The sequence below is a fragment of the Hyperolius riggenbachi genome, chromosome 6, assembly GCF_040937935.1.
Source record: "Hyperolius riggenbachi isolate aHypRig1 chromosome 6, aHypRig1.pri, whole genome shotgun sequence".
Taxonomy (NCBI): Eukaryota; Metazoa; Chordata; class Amphibia; order Anura; family Hyperoliidae; genus Hyperolius; species Hyperolius riggenbachi.
In genome coordinates this window covers 365746942-365772523 of record NC_090651.1, presented here as the reverse complement: position 1 = coordinate 365772523, position 25582 = coordinate 365746942, and the positions used below count along the sequence as shown (strand labels likewise).

The 25582-nt window shown below is 41.4% G+C and overlaps 1 protein-coding gene across 1 annotated transcript in view; it reads left to right on the top strand.

Moving 5' to 3' along the window:
* LOC137521916 (IgGFc-binding protein-like) overlaps positions 1 to 24454 on the top strand; it is a 237839-nt gene extending 213385 nt beyond the window's left edge. Inside the window, exons 42-46 of the mRNA XM_068241793.1 lie at positions 4656 to 5220; positions 9218 to 9417; positions 12013 to 12384; positions 17370 to 17659; positions 23851 to 24454. Of these exons, the coding sequence (XP_068097894.1) occupies positions 4656 to 5220; positions 9218 to 9417; positions 12013 to 12384; positions 17370 to 17659; positions 23851 to 23860 (1437 nt within the window). The 3' untranslated portion in view covers positions 23861 to 24454. The remainder of the gene's footprint in view (positions 1 to 4655; positions 5221 to 9217; positions 9418 to 12012; positions 12385 to 17369; positions 17660 to 23850) is intronic.
* The last annotated feature ends 1128 nt before the right edge of the window (positions 24455 to 25582 follow it).

The window sequence follows — 25582 nt, the reverse complement described above, 5'->3', positions numbered from 1 at the left end:
GGAGCAAATGGGGGTTCAAACAACTCGGTTTCCAAGAAACCCTCATAAGGGTTGGGGTCAGGAACATGCGAAGACTTTCTCACTCCTTTAATATAGAAAATAATTCTGCCTATCAAAGGATCCACAAATGCCCTTTCTTGGGGTAATGAAACCTGAGACTGAGAAATTTCAGACTTTACAGAAACAATTTTTTTATTTGTAGTTGCTATGGGCAACGGATTTTTCAGCTGAGAAGTCTTCCTTTTTTTCCTGCTTTTAGTCCTTGCTGTTTTAGGTGGCTGCTGTTTAGACACAGGGGAATAGTTACTGCATTCATTTTCAAACTGAATGGTTTTGCATGAAGTAGGTAGAGCAGCTGACTCATTAGCAACTACACACTCATACAGGGCAGGTGGCAAGCAAGGCAACTCAAACCAGTAGGAGAATGTAAATGTAAGAAACTGATATAGATTATCATTCCAAGAATTGTCTTGCAAGATTTCATGAGCCCATACAAACAGATCATCTTTCAAAAGCACATAAGCTAATTGGAGAGCAGACGTGGACGGATCAGTAATTTGAAAAGTAGGATTCAGACAAAATTTTACGCATTCAGAGAGAAAATCCTCTTTCGTCTCTGAATTTAATATTTTGAAACTCTTAAAGACACAGGAACCATACTCAGCAAAATCGTACAAATCAGAAATTCCCTCTACACTGGGGTTTTGGGTTGGGCTGCTCATAATGTAACGATTGTGGGATATCTCCGTGTTCAGCGCACAAAGATGTGCGCTGACACTGCGGAGGTCCTCCACAAGCGTGTCAAGATACTAGAACCCAGCTTTTGGTGCAAGCACCAGTAGAGGGAAAATTCCTGTCGGCAGATGGCGCTGGGGAGTGCAGAGGAACCAATCCTCTGTACCTCCACAAATGCCAGACAGGAATTTGTACGAAGCGCAGAACGCAATCGCAAGAGAGGCGATTGCGAATGAGAACGAGCAAAGGGACAGATTGTATGTGTGTGCGCCAATCTAGTCGCCACCCCGCGACCGCGCATACACAACAGCAGATATGAAATAGGAACGCGATCGCGAGAGGTGCGATCGCCAGACGTGACACAAGGCAGATCAGAACAGAATACGAGGTTAGCAAAGGCACAGCAAATAATACAATGAGAATATACGGAAAATAATAAACGCTAGCTAACCGCGAACACCGCACTCATTCGCAACAGTGCACGCGGTTATGCGCGGTCTCCACGTGATAAGCACAATAGAGACAAACACGCCTAACTAACCATCAACAGACAAACACGAAACAAAGAACGTGAACGCTTGCTTAACGGTTACCTCACCGAGCCTACAGCAAGCGCCCATATCAGACAAGACAGACAAACGAGAAACAGGAACTAGGCAGAAAGGATCCACCGCTCTTCCGCCAGAGCAAGTGCGATCCAAGCAGGAACACAGATCAGAAAGATCCACAGCCGCTAACGCTAGCGGCTAGTGCGATCTAAACAAGACAGATCAGATGAGGTAGCCGGTAGCAACCGCTGCTCCAGCTTACACTCCAGGAACTCAGATCAGAAGGATCCACAGCCGCTACCGCTAGAGGCTAGTGAGATCCAAACAAGACAGAGCGATTCGCTATCAACCGCCGCTGGTGACAGCGCAATCGCGACAGACAAGACAGAATAGGCAGTACAAATTATACACAAACTGACTGCACTAACTAGGAATGCAAGGAGCACTCCCCAAGAATTAACTATACTAAGATAGTAGTGGCTGACACTCCAGGTGAGTCCAGCAGGAACAAACCTCTATGAGCAGCGAAGCATTGTGGGACACACATACTACTTATAGTACACGCCTCCAATGAATGTGGCCAGGCAATTTGCATGACAACGTATGCAAATTCCTCAGCAAGCACAAGCTGCAAAACTGACAGAAGGCCTTCTTTCCAGAGTCCTGCAGCATGCAGACCTGAATAATGATCAAAAGGCTGCCTGCCTGCGCAGGCAGCTGAGCGGATCGTTACAATAACTCAGTGGTGCAAAGGTTATCACGCCTAAAGTCTTTTAGACGTGATAACTGGGTTATCACCGCTTTGTGAATCGAGCCCTTTAGGCGTGATAACCATTGCACCATGCTGGTGAAAAGCCAGTTTAGGCGTGATAAGTTTAGGTGTGATAAGTTTAGGGGCCTGATTCACAAAGCGGTGCTAACAGTTAGCACCCTGGTGAAAAGCCCTTTATCATGCCTAAACTCAGTTTAGGCATGATAAGTTTAGGTGTGATAAGTTTAGGTGTGATAAGTTCAGGCATGATAAGTTTAGGTGTGATAAGTTTAGGCATGATAAGTTTAAGCGCCAACTGCGTTAGCACCGCAGTGCACAGCTGATCAAAAGTTTTACGCTGGCAAAGTCTGGTGCACTTCGTATAAAGTTTAATGGCGCTGCTTTGCGTGCGGGACTTTGCAAGCGATCTAAACTTATCTAAACTTAGCATGCCTAAACTTATCACACCTAAACTTATCACACCTAAACTTATCACGCCTAAACTGGCTTTTCACCAGCGTGGTGCAATGGTTATCATGCCTAAAGTCTCTAACTGGGTTAGCACCGCTTGGTGAATCGAGCCCTAGGTGTGATAAGTTTAGGCATGCTAAGTTTAGATAAGTGTAGATAGCGTGCAAAGTTCCGCACGCAAAGCAGCGCCATTAAATTCTATGCAAAGTGCACCAGACTTTGTTAGCGCAAAACTTTTGATCAGCTGTGCACTGCGGTGTTAACGCAGTTGGTGCTTAAACTTATCATGCCTAAACTTATCACACCTAAACTTATCATGCCTAAACTTATCACACCTAAACTTATCACACCTAAACTTATCATGCCTAAACTGAGTTTAGGCATGATAAAGGGCTTTTCACCAGCGTGCTAACTGTTAGCACCGCTTTGTGAATCAGGCCCACTGTCTTTAAGTTACATTAGTTATGTTATTTAAAATAGATAGGTAATATAATCTCTGACCCACCCTGTTTTAAAACAACAGGCACATGTTTGTGATTTTATAGGGGCAGCCATCTTTTTGGCTTTTGGTTGAAAGGAGGTGACAGGGAGTATGAGACAAAGGGCCTGATTCACAAAGCGGTGCTAACAGTTAGCACCCTGGTGAAAAGCCCTTTATCATGCCTAAACTCAGTTTAGGCATGATAAGTTTAGGTGTGATAAGTTTAGGTGTGATAAGTTTAGGCATGATAAGTTTAGGTGTGATAAGTTTAGGCATGCTAAGTTTAAGCGCCAACTGCGTTAGCACCGCAGTGCACAGCTGATCAAAAGTTTTACGCTAGCAAAGACTGGTGCACTTTGTATAAAGTTTAATGGCGCTGCTTTGCGTGCGGGACTTTGCAAGCGATCTAAACTTATCTAAACTTATCATGCCTAAACTTATCACACCTAAACTTATCACACCTAAACTTATCACGCCTAAACTGGCTTTTCACCAGCATGGTGCAATGGTTATCATGCCTAAAGTCTTTTAGGCATGCTAACTGGGTTAGCACCGCTTTGTGAATCGAGCCCTAAGTTCCAACTGTCCTGTGCCCTGATCACTCCTCTCAGCTGTGTGCGTAGGTTCAAATCTCAAATTCAAAATGAAAAAAACAAACAAATTCACGCCAAAACAGCAGAATGAGGACAACAACATCAGAAATCCCATCATGCTTTGCACAGAATCAGGGGAAAAATGCCTGGGCAAATTTCTAAGATGTGGCGGAGCTTAGCTTCTGTGCAGCTAAAAATAAGGCTTGGGTAAGAATAACAAAGTTCTGATGCTGTGAAACTGTTAAACACCAAGCCTTTTCAGTGCTGCTGAGTAGATTTTTACTCTGGAGGTTTACTTTAATGTGCCCTTTCATGGATGAGGTGGGGTTTTTACAGTCAGAAGTAGGGTTGCTGCAGTTAGGTGTGGGTTCCTTCGCTAGCACAGTTGTCTGGCTGTAATGCTGGAAATCTAACATGCCATTATAGACCCATTACCACTAGTATACACAGTATTATACCGTCAACGTCAACCATCTGAAGCCCAAATCACGAGAAATTCTGCCTCCTAATATGCATTATTCTGCCAACCATCTAAAGCCCAAATCATTAGAAGTTCTGTCTCTTAGTGTGCACTATACCCTCGACCATCCGAAGACCAAGTCATTAGAAGTTCTTCTGCCTCCTAGTATGAGTTTCAGTCAGTACAAAATTACCTTTGTTGTACAATAGAGACCTATTCCTGTGTGCTTAGGGAATGCAGTGATTGAGATGATGACAGATGAGGCCAGAAGTCGCAGCATCGGGACAGGTGAGATTTTACACAGCATGTGCACCAGGGAGGACATTTACATTTGGAGGGACAGCAGCCAGGGGTCTGTTGCATTCGTCAGTCATCACAAATGCCGCTACCACTGAAGACCCGATTGAGCACTTTTGACTGAGATCCATCCTGTCCGTTTGACATTTTCAACTAATTTTGGCACCAAAACAGTCGAATGATCAATTGGGAATGCACACAAATAAGTCTATACTCATTTTTGGACAACTGAGGAAAATAAATGCATGTTTGTAAAGGTTTAACTGTTGTAGTTGAACTTATTTTATGTTTTACTTACGATTTAATTAATATTTTTCAGCTGAACCGAGAAAAGTATAATCTCCCATGTCGATCTCAGAAACGTGATTTCTGGATTAACAATGAAGGAAATAATGTGATGGTTTATACAAGCCTAGGAATTGTTATTATGTATGACCAGCAGTCTATGGTTGCAGTCAAAGTACCAAGTTCACTCTCTGGACTCACTGAAGGACTCTGTGGAAATTTCAACAAGAATCCTAAGGATGATTTCCGCCTTCCTAATGGCTCTATTGTGACTGATGCCAACATTTTTGGAGAAGCTTGGGCTGTAGCAAGAGATGGATCGAATTGCAAAGGATGTTCTGGGAAGCAGTGTCCAATGTGTAATAAAGCTAGGTTAGCTGAACTGAATTCAACCAGCAAATGTGGAATTATCAGTGATCCCCAAGGTCCATTCAAGGATTGCCACCATGTGGTTAACCCAGAGCAGTACGTCAAGAGCTGTGTGTCAGATGCCTGTGCGAGAGATCAGGAGGCCTTGTGTGCAAGTATCCAAGGCTACGCAGCCTTGTGCCAAGAACAAGGAGCAGTGATCAAAGCCTGGAGAACCACCGCCAAATGCCGTACGTCATTTAGCTTTTTTAAAAAAATATTAGTCTAATGTTAATCTTTTTCACCATGATGTTGCGCTCAGTCACCAATCTCCTATCCGGCTGCTGACTATAAACAGAGACAAGTCCCAGTCAAGGGAATTCCAATCAGTTAGTCGCGCCAGTGGTCCATACACACTCAATTCAGATTGTGAGACCTTAAAGATAAAAGTACAAAAAGAAACCCCGGGACTCCTTGTAGTGAGTATTGCCTCAATACAGTACACCCTTATGCTATACCACACTGCGTGAGGAAAAGACTATCACCATAGGACAGGGGATCACACGCCCCCTTTAAGTCCCCGCTCACCAGATAGCTTCTTTCAATGTTTGCATATCAAAAAACTCAGTTCCATCTGTACATAAAACACTCTTGTGTATTTGCATATCACAATTCCCGTCCGCCGGCACCGGTCACCTCTCACATGCCCAGGCCGCGTGTAGCGGGGCGGAGATTGGAGGACGCTCGCAGACCGAACATTGAGCTACACGTGGCCTGGGCATGTGAGAGGTGACCGGTGCCGGCGGACGGGTATTGGTTAAAGGGGGCGTGTGATCCCCTGTCCTATGGTGATTGTCTTTTCCTCACGCAGTGTGATAGCACAAGGGTGTACTGTATTGAGGCAATACTCACTATGAGGAGTCCAGTTTTTTCTGTACTTTTATCTTTAAGGTCTCACAATCTGAATTGAGTGTGTATGGACCACTGGCGCGACTAATGTTAATCTTTGATTGCAATTTACAGTTTTGATCATTTCACTTATTATATGCTTTGATCTGCTGAACATGCATAGTATTCTACGCTGGCAAATAAACAAAAAAAACAAACAAAGAAACAAAATCCAGACAAATATAGGGCTCGATTCAGTAAACGGTGCTAACCTAGTTAGCACGCCTAAAGGCTTTGGGCGTGCTAACTAAGGTGCTAAGTAGTTAGCACATACAAACTTCTTAGCACTGTAGTTAGCACATGCAAACTTAGCACCGTAGTTAGCACATGCAAACTACTACTTAGCACCGTGCTAACTAGGGTACTAAGCTTCATGGTTAGATACCCCTGGTCTTGCTAATTATGATCTTGTAAAAGATAGAATATTTGGATATTTATTCAATCTGAGCTCTATATATTATGTGACGATCATTATATTATTGTTAACAATACCTCTCATCTTCCACAGTGATAATTGATGCTGAAGCTACTGTTGGAAAAGTTAGGAGGCGCACTGCTACACTGCATATTCTGTCATATATTCCTTTTCTTTGTTGAATAAACACTGATTTTTTTAAAAAAACTAGGGTGCTAAGTAGTTTACATGTGCTGACTACGGTGCTAAGTAGTTTACATGTGCTAACTACGGTGCTAAGTAGTTTACATGTGCTAAGTAACTATGGTGCTAAGTAGTTTACATGTGCTAACTACGGTGCTACGTAGTTTGCATGTGCTAACTACTTAGCATGTGCAAAGCATGTTAGCACATGCAAAGTGGCTTTTCACTGGCGTGCTAACACTTAGCACCCTTTTCTGAATCAAGCCCATAGTATTTTCCATTTAACAAGCTTAAAGTGAGTCCAGGAAATATTTGGGAGAGTTTACCTTTTTCCTCTCACTCTCTGTATAATACAAAAAAGACTGATTAAAAATATATGCAAAATACTTTTTTCAGGTTTTCTTCAGTCACGTGAACTGTTTTCCAGTATGGTTCTATCCACATTTTGCTTCCTAATGCTAGGAGCTGTTTCAAGACAGTGGCCGGCATTGACTTCAAAAGGAGCTGCGGTTAAACTACCAATTCCCCCCCCCCCCCCCCCCGTTCTCTGTAGGAAGATGTCTGGCATGTAGTGATGATCGTAATGTGCTAATTACGATTTTGCAATTTTTTTTATATTTTCATAATTACTATTACAAATGTAATGGAAAAATGTTGCCCATTTTTTCATGTAATTTTTCGTAACTATCCTAAATTACGGAATTACAAATGAAAAACAAAATTGTAATTTAATGCAAAATGACAACGGGAAAATATGTATTACAAAATTAAACATTTTCTGATAATTACGAATTACGATTTTGTGTCGTAATTGCAAATTTCATGTCGTAATCTACAGAGCATTCTGGGATCTGATGTAGCAATCCCATCACTCAGCCTTTCACTACTGTCAGCCAGTGAAAAATTAGGAAGTGGCAGCCAGGCCTCTCAAGCCTGTGCCAGCAAAATTGCATGTGTGCCAGCATAATTACAATATTACGTGGCACAGCATGGTAGATTTTTTTCCCCCTGTATTAACCCGTTGCCGACAATTTCACGCCAATTGGAGTGGACGAAGTGGCAGCCCCAGGACCACTCAACGCCAATTGGTATGAAGTCCTGGGGCGGGTTTTGCAGGAGATTGCACACGCTGATACACGCGCATCTCCGCTCCGTCATCAGTCTCTCAGCGGTGATCGCAGCTAGGAGACTGTTAGACGGCGAAATCGCCAACTATTTACATGCTGCGATCTACAACAGCGCTGCACAGAGGACAGCCGTGTGACACGGTTGTCCCCCTGGGAGGCAGAGAAGTGATCCACTGCCATAGGCCGATGCCTATGACAGCCAATCACTGTGATTGGCTGGCAGGGAGAGGGAGGGAGGGCCTGGTATATTAAAAAAAATAGTAACATTTACTTAAAAAAAAGAGTAATAGTTATTTTTTAAAAATATACAAATAAATAAAAATAAATAAATAAATTAACATGCTGGCAGGGATCAGAGCCCACCAACAGAAAGCTCTGTTGGTGGGCAGAAAGGGGGGGGGGTCACTTGTGTGCTGATTTGTACGGCCCTGCAGCGAGGCCTTAAAGCTGCAGTGGCCTAAATTGTAAAATAAATAGCCTGGTCACTGGGGGTAGGGGGATAAAATCACAAAATTTAAAATACATGCAAACACATACAAATAAGAATTCTGTTTATTCCAAAGTAAAATGAGCCATAAATTACTTGTCTCCTATGCTGCTGTCACTTGCAGTAGTAGTAGAAACATGAAAAAATAAACAGGTTTTGGAATAGCCTATCTCCTCATGGGGCATTCTCGTGGTTTTGGTTATTTTAAAAACCACTTAGTGAACTGCAGTTGCTCAGTTCAACTGCGACAAAAAAAGTGCAGCAAGCAGGAAGGCTGGCCAGCATTATTATATAAATCCTTTTCAGGGAATGTTTTTATAAAGAATAAAAGCCTTGCTGAGAATATAAAGAGATGAACTAGTCCAAAACCTGTTAGTTTTACTACCTACTGTATGTGACTGCAGTATAGGAGAAAAGTAATTCCTCTGGTGAAAATGTGGTTTTCACCATCAAAACAATGTTTTAGGTTTAAAAAAGAACTTTACCGAAAGATTGGTGAGTTGGGGGAAAAAATAAATAAACCAATACAAGTGAGAAGTTACAAAATAGAAGATAGATCAACAAATAATCGAGTCTTGCTGTGTTGTTCGTTCATGTCATTTGATCCACCATGAATCATCTTTACTATTATAAGACCAGAAAAAAAATGGACATGCACAGAGGGAGATGCTGCTTTCTTGGCAGTTGGAAACAGCCATTATTTACCACAATGCAATGAGGTTTACAGACAGGAAACTGTCAGGGCCATGGTCCTGACATCACACTGTGGGAGGGATTTCACCAATATCAGCCATACAGATGTCCCTGATAAACTATTGGAGGAAAGATGTAAATGTAAAGATTTCTCCTGGGAAAGGGGGTATCAGCTACTGAAGGGATAAAGCTCAATCCTGGGTTAAAGTTCTTCTTTAACCTGTCTAAATATAAATACATTTCTTACACATTTTAAATTCTGCACATGGAAGACAAAGCTGTGCTTTGGGAATATACTGTGATGCACTGGAACTCACATATTTAGTTTACTGCTAATGAATTTAAGCAAGAACATTTTGAAATAATAATAATGTCGTTCTGTTGATGCCGTACAGCTCTTGCTTGCCCCAGCAATGGTCACTATGAACTTTGTACTCGGACGTGTGACTTCAGTTGTAGTGGACTCCTTATACCCAGCACTTGCAGTGAGCAATGCTTTGAGGGCTGCCAGTGTGATGCCGGCTACATGTTTGATGGTGAAAAATGCGTCACAGTAGATAAATGTGGATGTGTTTACAATGGAAGATATCTAAGGGTAAGTGAAGATTGTTGTAATTGACATCACAAGTCTTTTTCTTTGTTTTAATTTTTTTTAAATACATATGTTTGGAACTTCCATTGAGCCTTAAATATTTAATCACCACCTCTTCCTCCCTCATTTGACTTTTCCCATTGGCTAGCTCTTACTTCTCATTGATAACAGGTAAGTGGGCAGTGGGCACCAGTCTTCAGTTATCTTAGCATAATTTTTTTTGAGAGACAGAGGCCGCCAGGCATCCTACAAGGAACGCGGTGGCACTTCCTGTTATGCGAGTGCCTAGCTGAATCCCGGAACTGTGCCATGCATGGCTCTGGGATTCGCTGCCACTCACACTGAAAATTGCTATGGCAAGCGATTTGGACAGTGGCAGCATTATCCCCTGTGGCAGAGTTTCTCCATTTGGCCATAGAGAAACTGTGGATTTGGCCAAAATATCACTATTAGTGGAATAGGGCCCAAAGAGAAAGAAAGAAAACTGATTCCCAGAAGCATGTGTGGTTAATATTTGTGCCCATAGCTACCGGTCATATTTATTGAAAATGACAGTTGGAAGCAGGAAAAACATTTCAGGGGAACCGGCAGTCATTCTCTCATGCAGTGAGGAAAACAAATGCGGGTACCGACTTAATTTGGCCAGCAGATATTTAAAAAATAAACAATAAAATCCAATGACCACGAAAAATGGAAAAAAATGGAGGTGAGAAGAAGTGCTGATTTCCAACCTTACTTTGTAATTCATTTTGCACATTATCGTAATCAAGATTTGTAATTTCATGATTATGCATAATTATTGTATGTAAAAACACGAAATTTGATTCTGCGGGAACAAGGCAATTATTCTTTTCAAAAAGACCTTGTAGTTTTTGAGTGAATAGATTTCTGCCACTACTTTTTAACTCTGTGCAAAACAACTTAAACCAGAAGGATACATCTTACTAATATTATAAATACTTGTTGTAGAGAGCTATAGAGCTATATAAAACCTAACTTTTATTAAAACATTTAAACTGTGGCTTGTATATATGGCTGTGAGGTCAAGACTCATGCTATATTGAAAACTAGTGACAATATGAATGTATTTTAACTGTATGTTTTGCACGTTTTGCCCTACTACACTGTAATTGTCCTCTGATGAAGCTTCCAGTAGTTATGGGAGTGAAACATGTCAGGCTAGGTGGAGGGTGGTGTTGTGTATGAATATGTATTCATTTTTATGTAATTTAAAGGGGGAGACATCCTGCAAATACTGAGGCTATATTTATCCTAATAGGGTTTTCCGACATATATTCACCTCGTATGTCACATGTTAAGTAAACCATATAGGCAATGCAGGCTATACCTGAAGTTTTGAATGTTTTATTAAAAGTTACATTTTATATAGATCTATAGCTCTCTACAATGAGCATAAATAGTGTTTTTTAATATTATAAATGCAAAAGTTTGGATGTTTGGATGTTTGTTACTCGATCACGCAACAATGGCTGAACGGATTTGAATGAAATTTGGCACACACATAGTACATTACCTGGAATAACATATAGGATACTTTTTATCCCCATAACTAAAAAGTGGCCGGAGACAAATACAAATTTCACTGGGAAAATGTTAACTGCAGCCATTCTTACACTGTTAATGGTAGGGTTCTCAAACTTTGCACAGTTGCTCACTTGGTGACTGGGATTCATATTCAGAAAAGTGGGTGGAGCCTACACAAAAGCCAATCAAAAGTCACCTATTGATTTTCAAGGGGAATATTTAATTGCTGCCATTAACAGTGCAAGAATGGCTTGCCTCAAACCTGGCACAGTTGGTCATTGGGTGACTGGGGTTCAAATTCAGAAAAAAAGGAGTGGAGCCACAAACAGCCAATCAGATTTTTTTTTCATTTCAATGCAAATTATTGATGCCAAAGACTGCAAAGCTCACAAACTTGGTCATTGAGTAATTGTGTGTTAGGTTTAGAAAAAGTGTGCGCAGCCAACACCAGCCAAATACATTCCCGGCCAGTGCCGGGTCATCAAAGGGCGGAGACAAATACAAATTTCACTGGGAAAATTTAAACTGCAGCTATTCTTACACTGTTAATGGTAGGGTTCTCAAACTTTGACCAGGTGGTCACTGGGTGACTGGGATTAATTTTCATAAAAGTGGGTGGAGACTGCAAAAGACAATCAAAATTCACTTATTGATTTTCAAGGGGAATATTTAATTTGCTGCCTTTCTTGCACTGTTGATGGCACATGCCTCAAGCCTGGTACAGTTGGTCCTTGGGTTACCAGGGTTCAAATTCAGAAAAGGAGGTGGAGCCACAGCCAATCAGATCTGTTTCATTTCAATGAAAATTATTGATGCCAAAGACCGTAAAGCTCACAAACTAGGTAATTGAATAATTGTGTGTTAGGGTTAGAAAAAGTGGGCGGAGCCAACACCAGCCAAATACATACCCAGGAAACGTCTGGGCATCAGGTAGTATTTTAATAAATGTTCTTGTACGAGAGGTATTTATTTGCAGTGCTAATTTGTTGAAACTCAAGTTATGCTTTAAAATTCATCTAGTTTTGTAAAATGATTATATATTTTTTTATCTAGGCCAGTGAGACGGTGGTCGTAGAAGATTGTTCTTATCGTTGTACTTGCCAATCCGGTATTATGTCCTGCGTCAATGTAACTTGTGCAGCTAATGAAATTTGCCAGCTAAGGGATGGAATTCACAGTTGTCAGCCAAAGGAGTCACAATGTACATTAAGCCCTGACCATCAGTTTACTACATTCGATGGGGTCTCCGGAGAATTCCCAATGGAAGGCTCTTACGTGTTTTCATCTTCTTGCAATGCCAGCAGAGACAACCAGTATATGGTAGTCATTGATGTCCAAAAATGTGGGAAAAATGGAGGTGGAATCTCCCTTCAAGTCTTCACTTCTGAAGGATTGATTTCAGTCAACAGATATCAGGAAATCTGGGTAATATATTAAAGAAAAAAAACTGTGTTTATGTGGTATATGAAAGTAAAAAAATGTAAAAGGGTAATCTTTTCTCCAATAACCATGAACTGACGTAACGATTAAGATCAGAATGAAATTACATAATATGTGGACATGTTGACCATTCTCTAATTAGACTATATTGAGGGCCATAATTTTTTCCTGGCTGTATTTTTTAGGCCTTCTTCTGAAATCCGTAAAACCACTACTGTCCGCCCCCCCCCCCCCTCCCGCAAACCCACATATTTATTGCATCATCCACAACACGCCAAAAATTAAATCACATGGTATCTATCATTTTTTAGGTTTTAGGTATACTGTAGACCCTAGCATCAGTAGTTGGTGTGGGTGCCCCCAAGGAATTAAGTCTATGTGGCTAATAAGAGCAAAGCACCTTGCAAGGAATGAGGGACCCTTACCCCAAGTGGGCAATCAACTACTGTCCCTCTCTGGTGACAAGGAGACCAGGAAGTACAACAAAATGCAGCCGTTGTGGTGAGTGCAGACTTTTGTTCAGAGTCAAAGCCATACAAGACAATAGTCAGGAAAGGCAGCAAGTAGGGTTAATCAGAGGTCAGGTGGAGGTGAAGTGTCCTGGAGTTTATTAAGATATGAAAGTCAGGCTGAGGTTAAGGCAGGAAGAGTTCAGGTGAGGTTGAGATGGCAAGCTTGGGTCACAACAGGTAGACAACTAAGGATCAGCATAAGGAGCAGAAGCAAAAACACACTCTAAGCTTCAGACATTACAGTTGTGTCCTTCTATCAGAGTTGCCCTGAAATATTCTGCTTGATTGCCAGGTAGTACCTTTTTTGCACACATGCTTGTACATTTTCCGGGGGAACCAATCTCTGTGCACGTGCCCATAAAATTCACACAGCATGCATGGGCATAAAGTAGTATCTTTGTTGTCCATGTTTCAATCCATGAGCCAAAACACATTAAAGGTGATACCCTGTAGCATGCATGCATAGTATACTGCATATGCCAACACCACTGACCATGTACAGTAGTACATTTCTTTTTGGTCCACTGTGTTTTATGGAGAAAGCTGCCACTTGGTGCCAAATATTCACTTACCAATCATTTTTCAAAGCCATTTGCCAGCCTACTCCATCTATCGAATGAATGGGGACATAGCTGAAGGCATCACATGGCATAGTTGGTCGGGACAGGGTCAGCCTGCTAAGCAACATCTTCCGGTTACTAGGGTGGCATCTGGGCTACCAGAAATCTGGCTGGTACAGAGAGGTATAGTACTGTGTGCTCAAAGATGATAATAGCACCCAGAAAATTAGAATCTTCGAGATGAGTATTGGGGAAGGGCTATTTTTCTGTTGGTTGGTTGCAATTAAAAAAGGTGGGTGGGGGAGGGAGTCAATTAGTAACTTTTTTTTACTTTTTTCATAGTATAGGAAGCTGAGTCAAATCTGCTTTAAAGAACGTTTAGGTACAGTGCCCAAAGCCTACACGTAATTAGGATTTGTGAATGAAAATATTTTAAAAACCAGAGATAAATGCACGTAAAATTGTGTTTGCCATGCTAACCTCAGCTTCTGATTTGCTATTGCAACATGTCAATCAAAGACCCAGATAGTAAATTGGAAGCAAAGCGGGATACAATGTATATGTCTAAATAGAAAAGGGTTCAGTGGTTTAACAAGCATGAAAAAGGTAGACATATTATTTGATCTGCCTTTACTCCAAAGACCCAACCAAGGAATGCTGAAAATGTTTCATGAGATTGAGAGTAGTCAACTGAAACAAGTGCACAGTAAAAAAGAAAAGCCTTTGCTAATTTTTTGGTGTGATTGGTGTGAATGGCTGCAGGCGGAGATTGCAGAAGATCGCGCGCACCGATGCACATCTCTGCATGAATGACTGAGCTCCACTCTGCCATCAGTTTCCCAGTGGTGATCACTGCTCGGAGACTGTTAAATGGCGAAACCACTGCACAGTGCTGCGATCTAAGGCAGTGTTGTACTGGGGACTAGGCGGTCCCCCTGGGGGACACAGGAGCAATCCACTGTGATAGGCTGAAGCCTATCACAGCTGATCGCTATGATAGGCTGATGTTATATAAACATTCCTGGGGACGATCTGACCCCATCAACAGAAAGCTCTGTTGGTGTGGAGAAAAGGGGGGGGGGGGGCGAATCCCTTGTGTGTTGATGGCCCCGCAGCGACGCCTTGAAGAAAACCTTAACTGAAAATTAAAAGTCAAAATAAACATACACAAGTCATACTTACCTCCTGTGTAGTCTACTCTTCAATCTATTTTTCCTCTCCTGCGTTCTGTTTGTCCACTGTGATCAATGGAATTCTCCGTCCTCCATTTTGAAAATGGCCATTACCCCCTTAACAGCTTTCTGGTCAGCACATTGTTAAACTGTAACATCACCCACTTGAGCCATAGGGAAACATGGACACATCAGTTCTCCTTTCAGCTGTAACTGACAGCAACTGATATATAACTGACAGCAACTGATACATTTCAGATCTGACAAAATGTTGTCAGAACTGGAAGGGATTATTGTCAGAAGAAAATGGTGAGCTTCTGAGAGGAACTGATGGCAAGGTAACTATGTAATGTTCATTTGAAGTTACTTCATGTGTTTATTTTAAATAATTTTACTCAGTACAGGTTCTCTTTAACCTTCTTGGCGGTAACCCCGAACGTAGTTCGGGGTAAGCCACCGGAGGGTGCCGCTCAGGCCCTGCTGGGCCGATTTGTTTAATTTTTTTTTTGCTGGACGCAGCTAGCACTTTGCTAGCTGCGCCAGCACCCTGATCACCGCCGCCGCGTGCCCGATCGCCGCTATACGGTGCGGCGCGCGCCCCCCCCCCCCAGACCCCGTGCGCTGCCTGGCCAATCAGTGCCAGGCAGCGCCGAGGGGTGGCCCGGGACTCCCAATGACGACCCGACGTCAGTGACGTCGGTGACGTCATTCCGCCCCGTCGCCATGGCGACGGGGGAAGCCCTCCAGGAAATCCCGTTCTTTGAACGGGATTTCCTGATCGGAGATCGCCGAAGGCGATCGAAGAGGGCGGGGGGATGCCGCTGAGCAGCGGCTATCATGTAGCGAGCCCTGGGCTCGCTACATGATATAGAAAAAAAAAATTAAAAAAAAACTGCCGCGCTGCCTCCTGGCGTATTTTTTTATACCGCCAGGAGGGTTAAAGCTGCAGTGGCCCAATTAGGTAAAAATAGCCTGGTCACTAGGGGAGTTTAACACCACGGTCCTCAAGAGGTTAAACCAACAGCATGAAAGAAAATACTCAGAATAATTATTTTGACATTACTTTTTCACCAACTTTTTGGGTACTTTTAATTGTAAAATGGTGAAAAGTTTTTTTAAAGAAAATGTATACATTATCTCCTGGGAAACAACTCAGCAGAAAAAAAGTAGATCGCACATGGGCCTTTCTCTCTTTTCCCTTCCTATCTCTTCCTTCCCTCCTTTTGAGGGATATGATACCTCTCTCTCACCCACTGACCCATATGCAATTAACTTTTTCTCCAGAGTTATCTCCTAAGATATACTTTTTCTACTTCTCTTTAAAATAAAATGTTAGCACTTTGCAATTGAAAAAATACCAAAAAGTAGGTGAAAAAATACTATCAAAATTATTCTGAATGTTTTCTTGTTCACTGTTGGCCCAAAAGGCATGTTACTAACAAGTTGTGAAAATATCACCTACAAGAAAACGTAGGGGAAAAAAGTGAATTGAATAAGGGCCCCTCTGTCTCTCTTTCGCTCCTCTCTCCTTTATTCTCTATGGGCTATATGCAATTCACTTTTTCTCCTAAGTTTTCTCCTAGGTGATATTTTTAAACTTGTCAATAAAATGCCTTTTAAGCCAGCAGAAAGCAGGAAGTTACTCAAAATAGTTTTGTTAGTACTTGTTCACCTACTTGTTGGTACTTTTTTAGTTGAAGAAGTGCTAGAAAGTTATTTTAAATCGAAAATGAAAAATTATCTTCTAGGAGAAAACTCAGGTGAAAAAGTGAATTGCATATGGGCCTATATCTCTTCTTCTCTCCCTCCCACTCTCTCCATCTTTCTCTCTTTCCCTCCTTCTCTCTCTCTTTCTTTCTTTCTCTATCCTGCTCTCTCCATCGTTCTCTCTCTGCACCACCCTACCCTAAGAACGTTCTAACCACAATCAAATTGCTACAGAGCAGCTGAACACCGCAGAGAATGTGACAGCTCTGCTGACATAGCACTATAATGAACCCTTTGGACCATCCTCACTATGCTCTATGTACTATGTATTGTTTTTTATAGTTTGTTTATTTTTATTTTTTTATCTCTTACGCTACCATCACCAACCCTGTATGCACCAAAAATAATTTCAGGCACCACCCCTCTTGTACTTGGCAAAATGAATTATTCTGATTCTAAAGAAATTAACTTGTAGTGTTTTTTTTTTTTGGTGTTGTTGGGAATGAAAATGTATTTTACTAACAAGACATAGAAGCATCTCCTGTGATCATGTGACAGAGCTTCTACTTGACCCTTCTCGGAGCTAACCACATGACCCCTTCTCCCAACAGCCATCTCCCTGCTGTACACATTGTGGCCATTCCTTTGACTATAAATTCCGTAAAAAGATTTAAACATTAGTAGTCACACACCTCTCTCTCCATGCATACAAAGGTAAGTTTGCACCATGTCCCCTCAAAGTTACCGAGGAAAGTCACAAGTGTGCTTCCGTCCAAAGACTCTGTAACCCAGGTCAAAAGATACATGGTAACATCATTACAAGGTATTCGCTGGGGATTTAGTGAATTTGTGGATATGTGGAAAGCAGGTTCATTTTTATTGGGAAGATGGGCAGGGGAAAAATCCTGATTGTGAGAACCTCTACCACTTTTGTAAATGTGAAATCTGATACCAATATTGTTGTATTGTTGGTTTGTCTTGCTTTATATGAACCTGATATATTTTAATTGACTTTGCAGTTAAATGGATGGGAATGGCAAGCCCCAGCACAGCTTGGCAATGGAGCGGTGAAGGTCCATGTTTCAGGTTCTCTTATAACCATTGAGCTACATAATACAATGACTTTGACCTTGAGCAAAAATGGTGAAATCAAGGTAATTGCTAAGGAAAGTATAGCTGGAGATGTATGTGGATCTTGTGGGAACTTCAACGGGGATCCCAATGATGATCTTCGTCTAAAGAATGGTGAGCCATCAATGGACATCAGATTTACAATCCTTTCCTGGACTGCAAAATATCATTCCACATGGTAAGACCCTTGATTTGTATTTCTCGGTTCCTGTACCCAGATAAACTCTTAGAATTTTGTAGGGTTACATTTAGGGTGAATAATAATAATAATAAAAACCTTGCTATAAATCTTGTAAAATCCATTTTTTAAAATTTTAGGGTTTTGTAAATAAACCTGTAACATTAGATGCAATGTCGATCTACTGAAGGTTTATTGTATCTCAACTGCATAGATCTCGTGGCGGTCACCACGAGTCTAGCTTGGGGTTACCGCTCTGAGCTGCGAATTTCAAACCTTGAGCTTGACTTGGGTATACCGCCAGGGAAGTTAATTCAAAAGTGTGTGTACACTAGCCCTTGCAGACATTAAGATACCATTCCACTCCGGTTGCAGCCAGATATTAATTTCTAAAAGTGACTATTACACTTCATTTTTTTAAGTGTGTAGTTTGTTGAGTAGAAGCAATTCTTACTTATCTATCCCATATTTAGTGACTGATAGCAGTTATGACACTCAAAACCAAACGTTCTTTCTTGATATATGTAGAAGCTTTCCAGAGGCGCCAATAGAATAAAAGTCACTTAAACGAGCTTAAAACCGATGGGGCAGTGGTGGGCCTATCCCATCCATGCAGACAAAGCAAACAAAGGAAGGACTGTGGCATCAACAGTCAAACAACAATTTTATTTATACTCCACGGTAAAAATAGGCAACGCGTTTCACGGGCTCAATCCCGCTTCATCAGGCCAATCAAAAAGGAGCATACAGCTTATCAGCATCAAAACCACACTGAGCGCCTCTGTCTCTGTCTGTTCTTTCTTGAAATCATTGTGTAAATACTGTGCATTTGTATGCATAAAACACATTGATATAATGTTTGTCATTAATGCTGGCTGCACTGAGGGATTGCATATGTCTCAAAAAAAGAAAAAAAAAAGTGAGCATTTTTAAATGAACTGAAAGGAATATGGAGGCTACATATTTATTTAATTTTGAACAATATGGGTTGCCTGGCTGTCCTGCTGATCCCTGTGGCTGCAGTTAGTATCTAAATCATGCACCTGAAGCAAACATCCAGCTAAACCAGATAATGCAGTCAGACTTCAGTCAGAAAAAACTGATCTGCATGCTTGTTCAGAGTCTATGGCTAAAAGTATTAGGGTTAGAGGCAGGACTGCCAGGTAATCTGCATTGTTTAAAATTAAATTCATAAGTCAGCCCTAACAGAATAGGCAAGTAAACCTAAGATTGAACAAGGCCAGCTTTATTTCCAAATATGAGATAAGTGAACATAAACAGAATATAAAATCAAAATGGTGAAAAAGACCTGTTGCATAACCAGCTGTGCTTGAACTTGCTGTACACTTTACTTCCTGTCCTCTTTGGTTTTTGCTGGCTGGTAGGTCAGTAAATTGTGACTATGTGACAGCTGAGAAAAAAGATAGATGCCACACTGCATTTTCCAAAAAACAAATAAATAAATAAATTACATTAGAAATCATGTGTCTATATGAGAAGGTAGGAATTATTATTCATAGGAAGTAGGTGGAGTAACTGTAAAACTTTAGTTGGCTAAAAGGGACTTGCCAGGGACTAGATACTCTAAGCCTGTATGGTTAGGTGCACAGCTGCATGCAAGTACAACTAGGCCAGGCATGGGCAAACTTGGCCCTCCAGCTGTTAAGGAACTACAAATCCCACAATGCATTTGCTTTTATGAGTCATGACTGTGGCTGTAAGACTCCTGCAATGCATTGTAGGACTTGTAGTTCCTCAACAGCTGGAGGGCCAAGTTTGCACATCCCGGAACTAGACACTACATTTTTGAAACTTAGAAGCAAGACTTATAATTCACACCAGGGGTGTAGCTAGAAATCATGGGACCCCATAGCAAAATTTTTATTGGGGCCCCCCAGAGAAAAAAAATATTGGGCACCTCTGTGTACCCTCCCCCTGCACCAGTGTTAGGTAGCCAAAGGTCAGGGCCGGTTCGAGACTTTTTGCTGCCTGAGGCAAATTTGTGAGGATGCCCCCCCCCCCCCACCGGTTTGGAAGAAATTATCGCACATCACCTGGCAATTTGCTCTGCTTCATTTAATGTTCTCACATGACATGCTGCAGCTCCACACAATAACACACTGGCTGGCTGTGAGTCTGTGCCAAACAAACTGCTCACCCTCAGCCACTCCATTCCTCCTCAGTCAGGACAGCAGTGCCACCTCCTCTCTTCTGCTGTGCAAGTCAAATGAAACACTGCTGCTCTCCTGTCTCCCCCCTCCTCACTGTCAGATGCCTCACACAGCACAACAAGCTGCTTTTCCCCAATGATGGCCTCTTTACTCTGCTAGCTCTCCTCTCATTTCTCCTCCTACTCTGACTGCATGCTGTTTGTGTGAACACAGTACAAACATGCTGCCCCTGTAATCTCTGCGCCTGATGCAAATGTTTCACCTTGCTTCATGAGAGAATCAGCCCAGCCAGAGGTGGCCCAAGTATTAGGTGGCCCCCCAGTATTAGGTAGACAGCATGCTTGCCCCCCCCCCGCCCCCCAAGTTAATATAGGTAGCCAATGTGCTTTGCCCCCTCTCCCACAGTTCATATAGGAAGCCAGTGTGCTTTCCCCTCCCCCCATTAGTATAGGTGGCCAGTGTGCTTCCCCTCCCCATTAGTATAGGTGGCCAGTGTGCTTCGCCCCTCCCTCCCATTAGTATAGGTGGCCAGTGTGATTCCCCCCTCCCTACCATTAGTATAGGTGGCCAGTTTGCTTCCCCCCTCCCTCCCATTAGTATAGGTGGCCAGTGTACTTCCCCCCCTCCCCCATTAGTATGGGGAGCCAGTGTGCTTCCCCCCTCCCCCATTAGTATGGGGAGCCAGTGTGCTTCCCCCTCCCATTAGTATAGATGGCCAGTGAGCCTTCACCCCCCCACCAGTGACAGTGTACAACTGAGAACTCACATTGCAGAGCATTAATGTCCTTCTGGCAGATGCCCACAGTCCCCCAGCTCCACTCTCAGTCTCACTTGAAATCCCCTGCTGCATCTCTGTGTGCCCCACTGCCCCCTTTTGTGATTCTGTGACCGGGAAGACAGGCATAAAGGGGCGGAGCTAAATGCACAGCTGTGTGGGAGGGGCAGAGCTACGTGCAGGATGGGCGGGTCCAACTGCAGTGCTGGGAGCAGGGGCGGAGTCACAACCAACGCTGCTTTTTGTGTTTTGGCTTCTGGGCCAGTCCGGAACTATAAAGTAAGTGTCAGTGAGAATGTGCAGAGAGGCAGCGGATGGAGAAATAGTCCTACACCACCTGCCAGCCTCTCTGCAATGGAGAGGGGGGGGGGGTGGTAACTCTTGCAATCCTGGATGGGCCCTGCCTGGGATCATGATGTAAAAAAAACACACACACACAAAATTAAAATAGGCAGCAGTACATTTGGGTTCCCCAGTTGGGGCTTAGGGATCCGGGCCCCATAGCAATTGCTATGGTTGCTATAGTGATCCCTACGCCCCTGATTCACACCATTTGACATGGTTGCCTTGATCAGTTTTGGACTAAAACTGTAGTGATGAGCATGAATTTAGCAAAATCGTGATTTTGCATTGCAATTTGCAATTACAATGCAATATTTACATAAAATGTATGTAATATAATGTGCAACATTTTGGGAAAAATGTAAATTCATTTAATTTATAATCATAAGCAGGAAGTGTAATTTTGCATAATTTTTGCATAATTTTGTGGAGATTTTAGCAGTTATTAGCAAAGCCTCAAAACATGCTATTGTCACAGGGAACATTCAAAACAAGTAAAAAAAAATTCAGAAATACTTTGTTTTTTTTAAAAAAAATGCAAAGGAAACGATTTTCAAACTCAATAAAATGACATTTTGCTAAATTGGAAAAAAATATTTTATTTTTGATTTTTTTTTTAAATTGATTATCTCAAAAACTACCAGGTCTTTTCGATGTGCTCCCACTATTCCCGTTAACATACATAGCAATTTTGGTCATGTTTGGGGGATTTGCTATTAAGTGCTAAATCATTACTTTTAAGCTGATTATTAAGTTAATTGGCTAAAACAATTTACATTTTCTCCTAAGTTTTCTCCTAAGAGATGAATTTCATCTTCTGTGTAAAATAACTCTTCAGCACTCTAAAAATAAATTAATGAATCTTAACAGCATAAGATTGGGTCCCCCCCCTTTGTCCAGCAATCAAAATACAAAAAAAAGAGGGAATAAATCACTCCTAAAAATAATCTTCTATTCTCTTGTAGATCTATAAGGATAAATATCTACTTAATCATTGCTGGTTTAAGTTTCAGATGCACAAGATTTCAGATTTCCTGTAACCCCCCCCCCCTCTCTTCCCCTCTCCCCCCCCCCCCCACACACACACACAGAAGAGGAGCCAACACATTTTCAGACAAAAAATACAATTTAAAAATGGACCTGGTTGTAGCTTTTATTTTTATCTATGCAGAGGAAGCAAAAGATCAAAAACCGGATTCTAGCATGAAAAGATTGGGCTGGAGTACAGCAATCTAGGGATCGAAATTTCAAGCTATAGTAAAATACGTTAAAAAAAAAACCATTATAATCATCATTATAAGACCTTCTCAAATACCTATCCCTTGTCAGCATAACAAAAGTGTGCCTTCTTAAAACAGAAGGTATTTGCGATAATTCAGGTTGGCGTGAGCATATAATGGGCCATATGCAATTCTCTTTTTCACCTGAGTTCTCTCCTAGGAGATAATTTTTCATCTTTGATTTTAAATAACTTTCCAGTACTTTTCAACTAAAAAAGTACCAAAAAGTTGCTTAAAAAGTACTATCAAAATTATTTTGAGCATGTTCTTGCCTTCTTGGGGCTTAAAATGCATCTTATTAACAAATTTAAAAATATCACCTAGGAGAAAACTTAGGAGAAAAAGTGAATTGTATATGGGCCAATGTCTCCAAACATGCATCACTACTGAATAGGCAAATTGTAATCATTTGTCTGCATAATAAATGCAAATTCATTGTGTGATCAAGAGATGCAGGTAATTTGACAAAATACAAAGTCTTGTTTTATGTTCATTTTTTTTTCATCAATTATCGTTTTATTGAAAGCAAAAAAAGATATCATACATAATAAAACAATGTATAACAGTATAAAAAAATAGAAGCATTATTGAGGGAGCAAACTGGATGAAAGTCTTTCGTTAAGAAAGCAAAACATACAGGGGACATGCTGCCCATCACAATTATAGATAAGCACAGACTGAGCAGTCTACCCTGTTAAGCCAGTAGGTTCGCTACTCTGCGAGTAAAAATATAGGCATAAAAACAACAATACGATAAAACAGCACTAAAAAAGAAATGAAATCAACCATAGCAAAGAAATAAAAGAAAACATAATAAACAAATATGAACCAAAAGACCAGGGTTGGACCACTAAACCAAACCTACAAAAACTGAGTTTATGTTTATTTTAACAAATATGCTGAGTGAGGTTGTATTAGTAAGAAGTTAGAATATTAAATACTAAAAGTGAACTAACATGGCTAAAATCTTCTAACTCAGTATAACAAATCTTTAAGGCTGCTTACCCACAGGAACGTTACAGGCGCACGTTAGTGCGCCTGTAACGCTCCCCGAACGCACAGCAATGTAACACAAGTGGGCTGTTCACACAGCCCACGTTGCGTTACATGTAACGCTGCACGTTCTCCCGAAAGTGCAGCATGCTACGGCGTTAGACTGTCTGCACATGCGCAGTCATGTTGGGGAGGAGCGGAGAGCGGCCAGGCACATGGCTAATTAATATTCACTGCATGTTGTGACGTGCAGTGTTTACTTCCTGGAGCGGCCGCTCTGTGCGGTGATTGGCCGGCGGGACCACGTGATGCCGCATGCGCACAAGAGTACGCATCACGGCATCACGGACGCCAGAGTGAGCTGCACAACGCGGCTCACTCTGACGTCCACATAGAAGAGCACCAGGCGTCGCGTTAGGTGCACGTTATGCGACCTTAACGTGGCACCTAACGCAACGTCTTAGTGTGCAAGTAGCCTTAAACTACAAATTTTCACTCCAGTGCAGCCATCCTTTTCAGACAAGTATTTGAATTGCCTCTATCTTCAAAAGTGTTTAACAATTTTACATCTTTATTTAGAGTATTTACAATTTATAGGTTTATTTATTTATTTTTTTATTTCTCTTTTAGCTTAGCGTGAAAGGGCACCAAATTTGCATCGCTCTCCAGACATCATACTCAACACATCTTCATAATAATATTTCCTCGAGAATGAAAATTTTTAAAAGACAAGATTTGAAGCCAGTTAGAACTTTGATTTGGAAAACCGGCTCATCCATCAACATGTTGCACTACTGTCACATTTAAATGTACGATATCTTGCTACAGTGACACTAAACCTACTAAAAAAGAAGCCTGAAAGATATTTTACATTGCCATCAACCTGATCTTTGTATGCAAAAAGAAAACTTGGCAACAGTCAGAGATACAGTATATATGTAAAAATGTGAAAAACCTTTATGGCTCTGCTACATGAAACTTTTTTCAGGACTTATTATTTCTTAATACTTTCTCATCTTACAACTACATCTAACAAGCAGAACATACATCTAAAATAAGGTCAGGAAAATAATAGGATAATTATATAAAAATGAATAAAAAGGGAACAACTTATTTTAAATTTGTACTTGTGTCTGCTATCTTCTGAAAAAGTTATTGTAGATCATTTGTTAAGAATGGTAATGCATGAGAAAAGATAAATGTACTAGAGCACATATTATTTCGGAATGTATTTAAAGGGATACAGTAGGGGGGTCGGGGGAAAATGAGTTGAACTTACCCGGGGCTTCTGATGGTCCCCCGCAGACATCCTGTGCCCGCGCAGCCACTCACCGATGCTCCGGCCCCGCCTCCGGTTCACTTCTGGAATTTCAGACTTTAAAGTCAGAAAACCACTGCGCCTGCATTGCTGTGTCCTCGCTCCTGCTGATGTCACCAGGAGTGTACTGAGCAGACACAGACCATACTGGGCCTGCGCTGTGCGCTCTTGATGACATCAGCGGGATCGAGGACACGGCAACGCAGGCGCAGTGGTTTTCAGACTTTAAAGTCTGAAATTCCAGAAGTGAACCGGAGGCGGGGCCGGAGCATCGGTGAGTGGCTGCGCCAACACAGGATGTCTGCGGGGGACCGTTAGAAGCCCCGGGTAAGTTCAACTCATTTTCCCCTGACCCCCCTACAGTATCCCTTTAGATACACTGTGACTGTATACATATTTTATTAGTAAATACAATTGTTTGTATTTGTCAAAGGACAAACTACAATGCAGTCTTTCTTCTTTTTCTGTATTAAGACTTAAAAAAAAAACCTTTCCGGCTTGTGCATACATTCGGCTTTTCTTACAAACGTATTCATCACTTTGTTGTATATACTTGAGTCAAAAAATAAATTTCATAAAAATAGCATGTTTGCAATTTTTTTTCTTATTTCCAAAAACATAAAATTCACTCTGATAAACTTACTCAAAGTACATGTTTCTACAGCTAATATGCTGATTTGGTTATTAATATTTAATTTGTGCTGCTTTAAAAAATAATTACTAAATAATGAAACATGACTCAAGCTGTAACACACTTTTGAAAAAAACATTTGAAATACATGAGATAATATATTAGATTATACATGAGATAATACAAGAAGCCCAGTGCACACCAAAACTGCTAGCAGATCCTCAAAACGCTTCGAGGTTTTTGAAGCAGGTTTCAGAGCGATTCTAGGCATGTTTAGAGAGGTTTTCTAAACATGCCTTTTTGGGAGCATTTTTGTGTAGCAGATTACAAATACTGTTACAGTAAAAGCTGTTACTGAACAGCTTCTGTAACAAAAACGCCTGGAAAACCACTCTGATGTAGTGTTTTCCAGA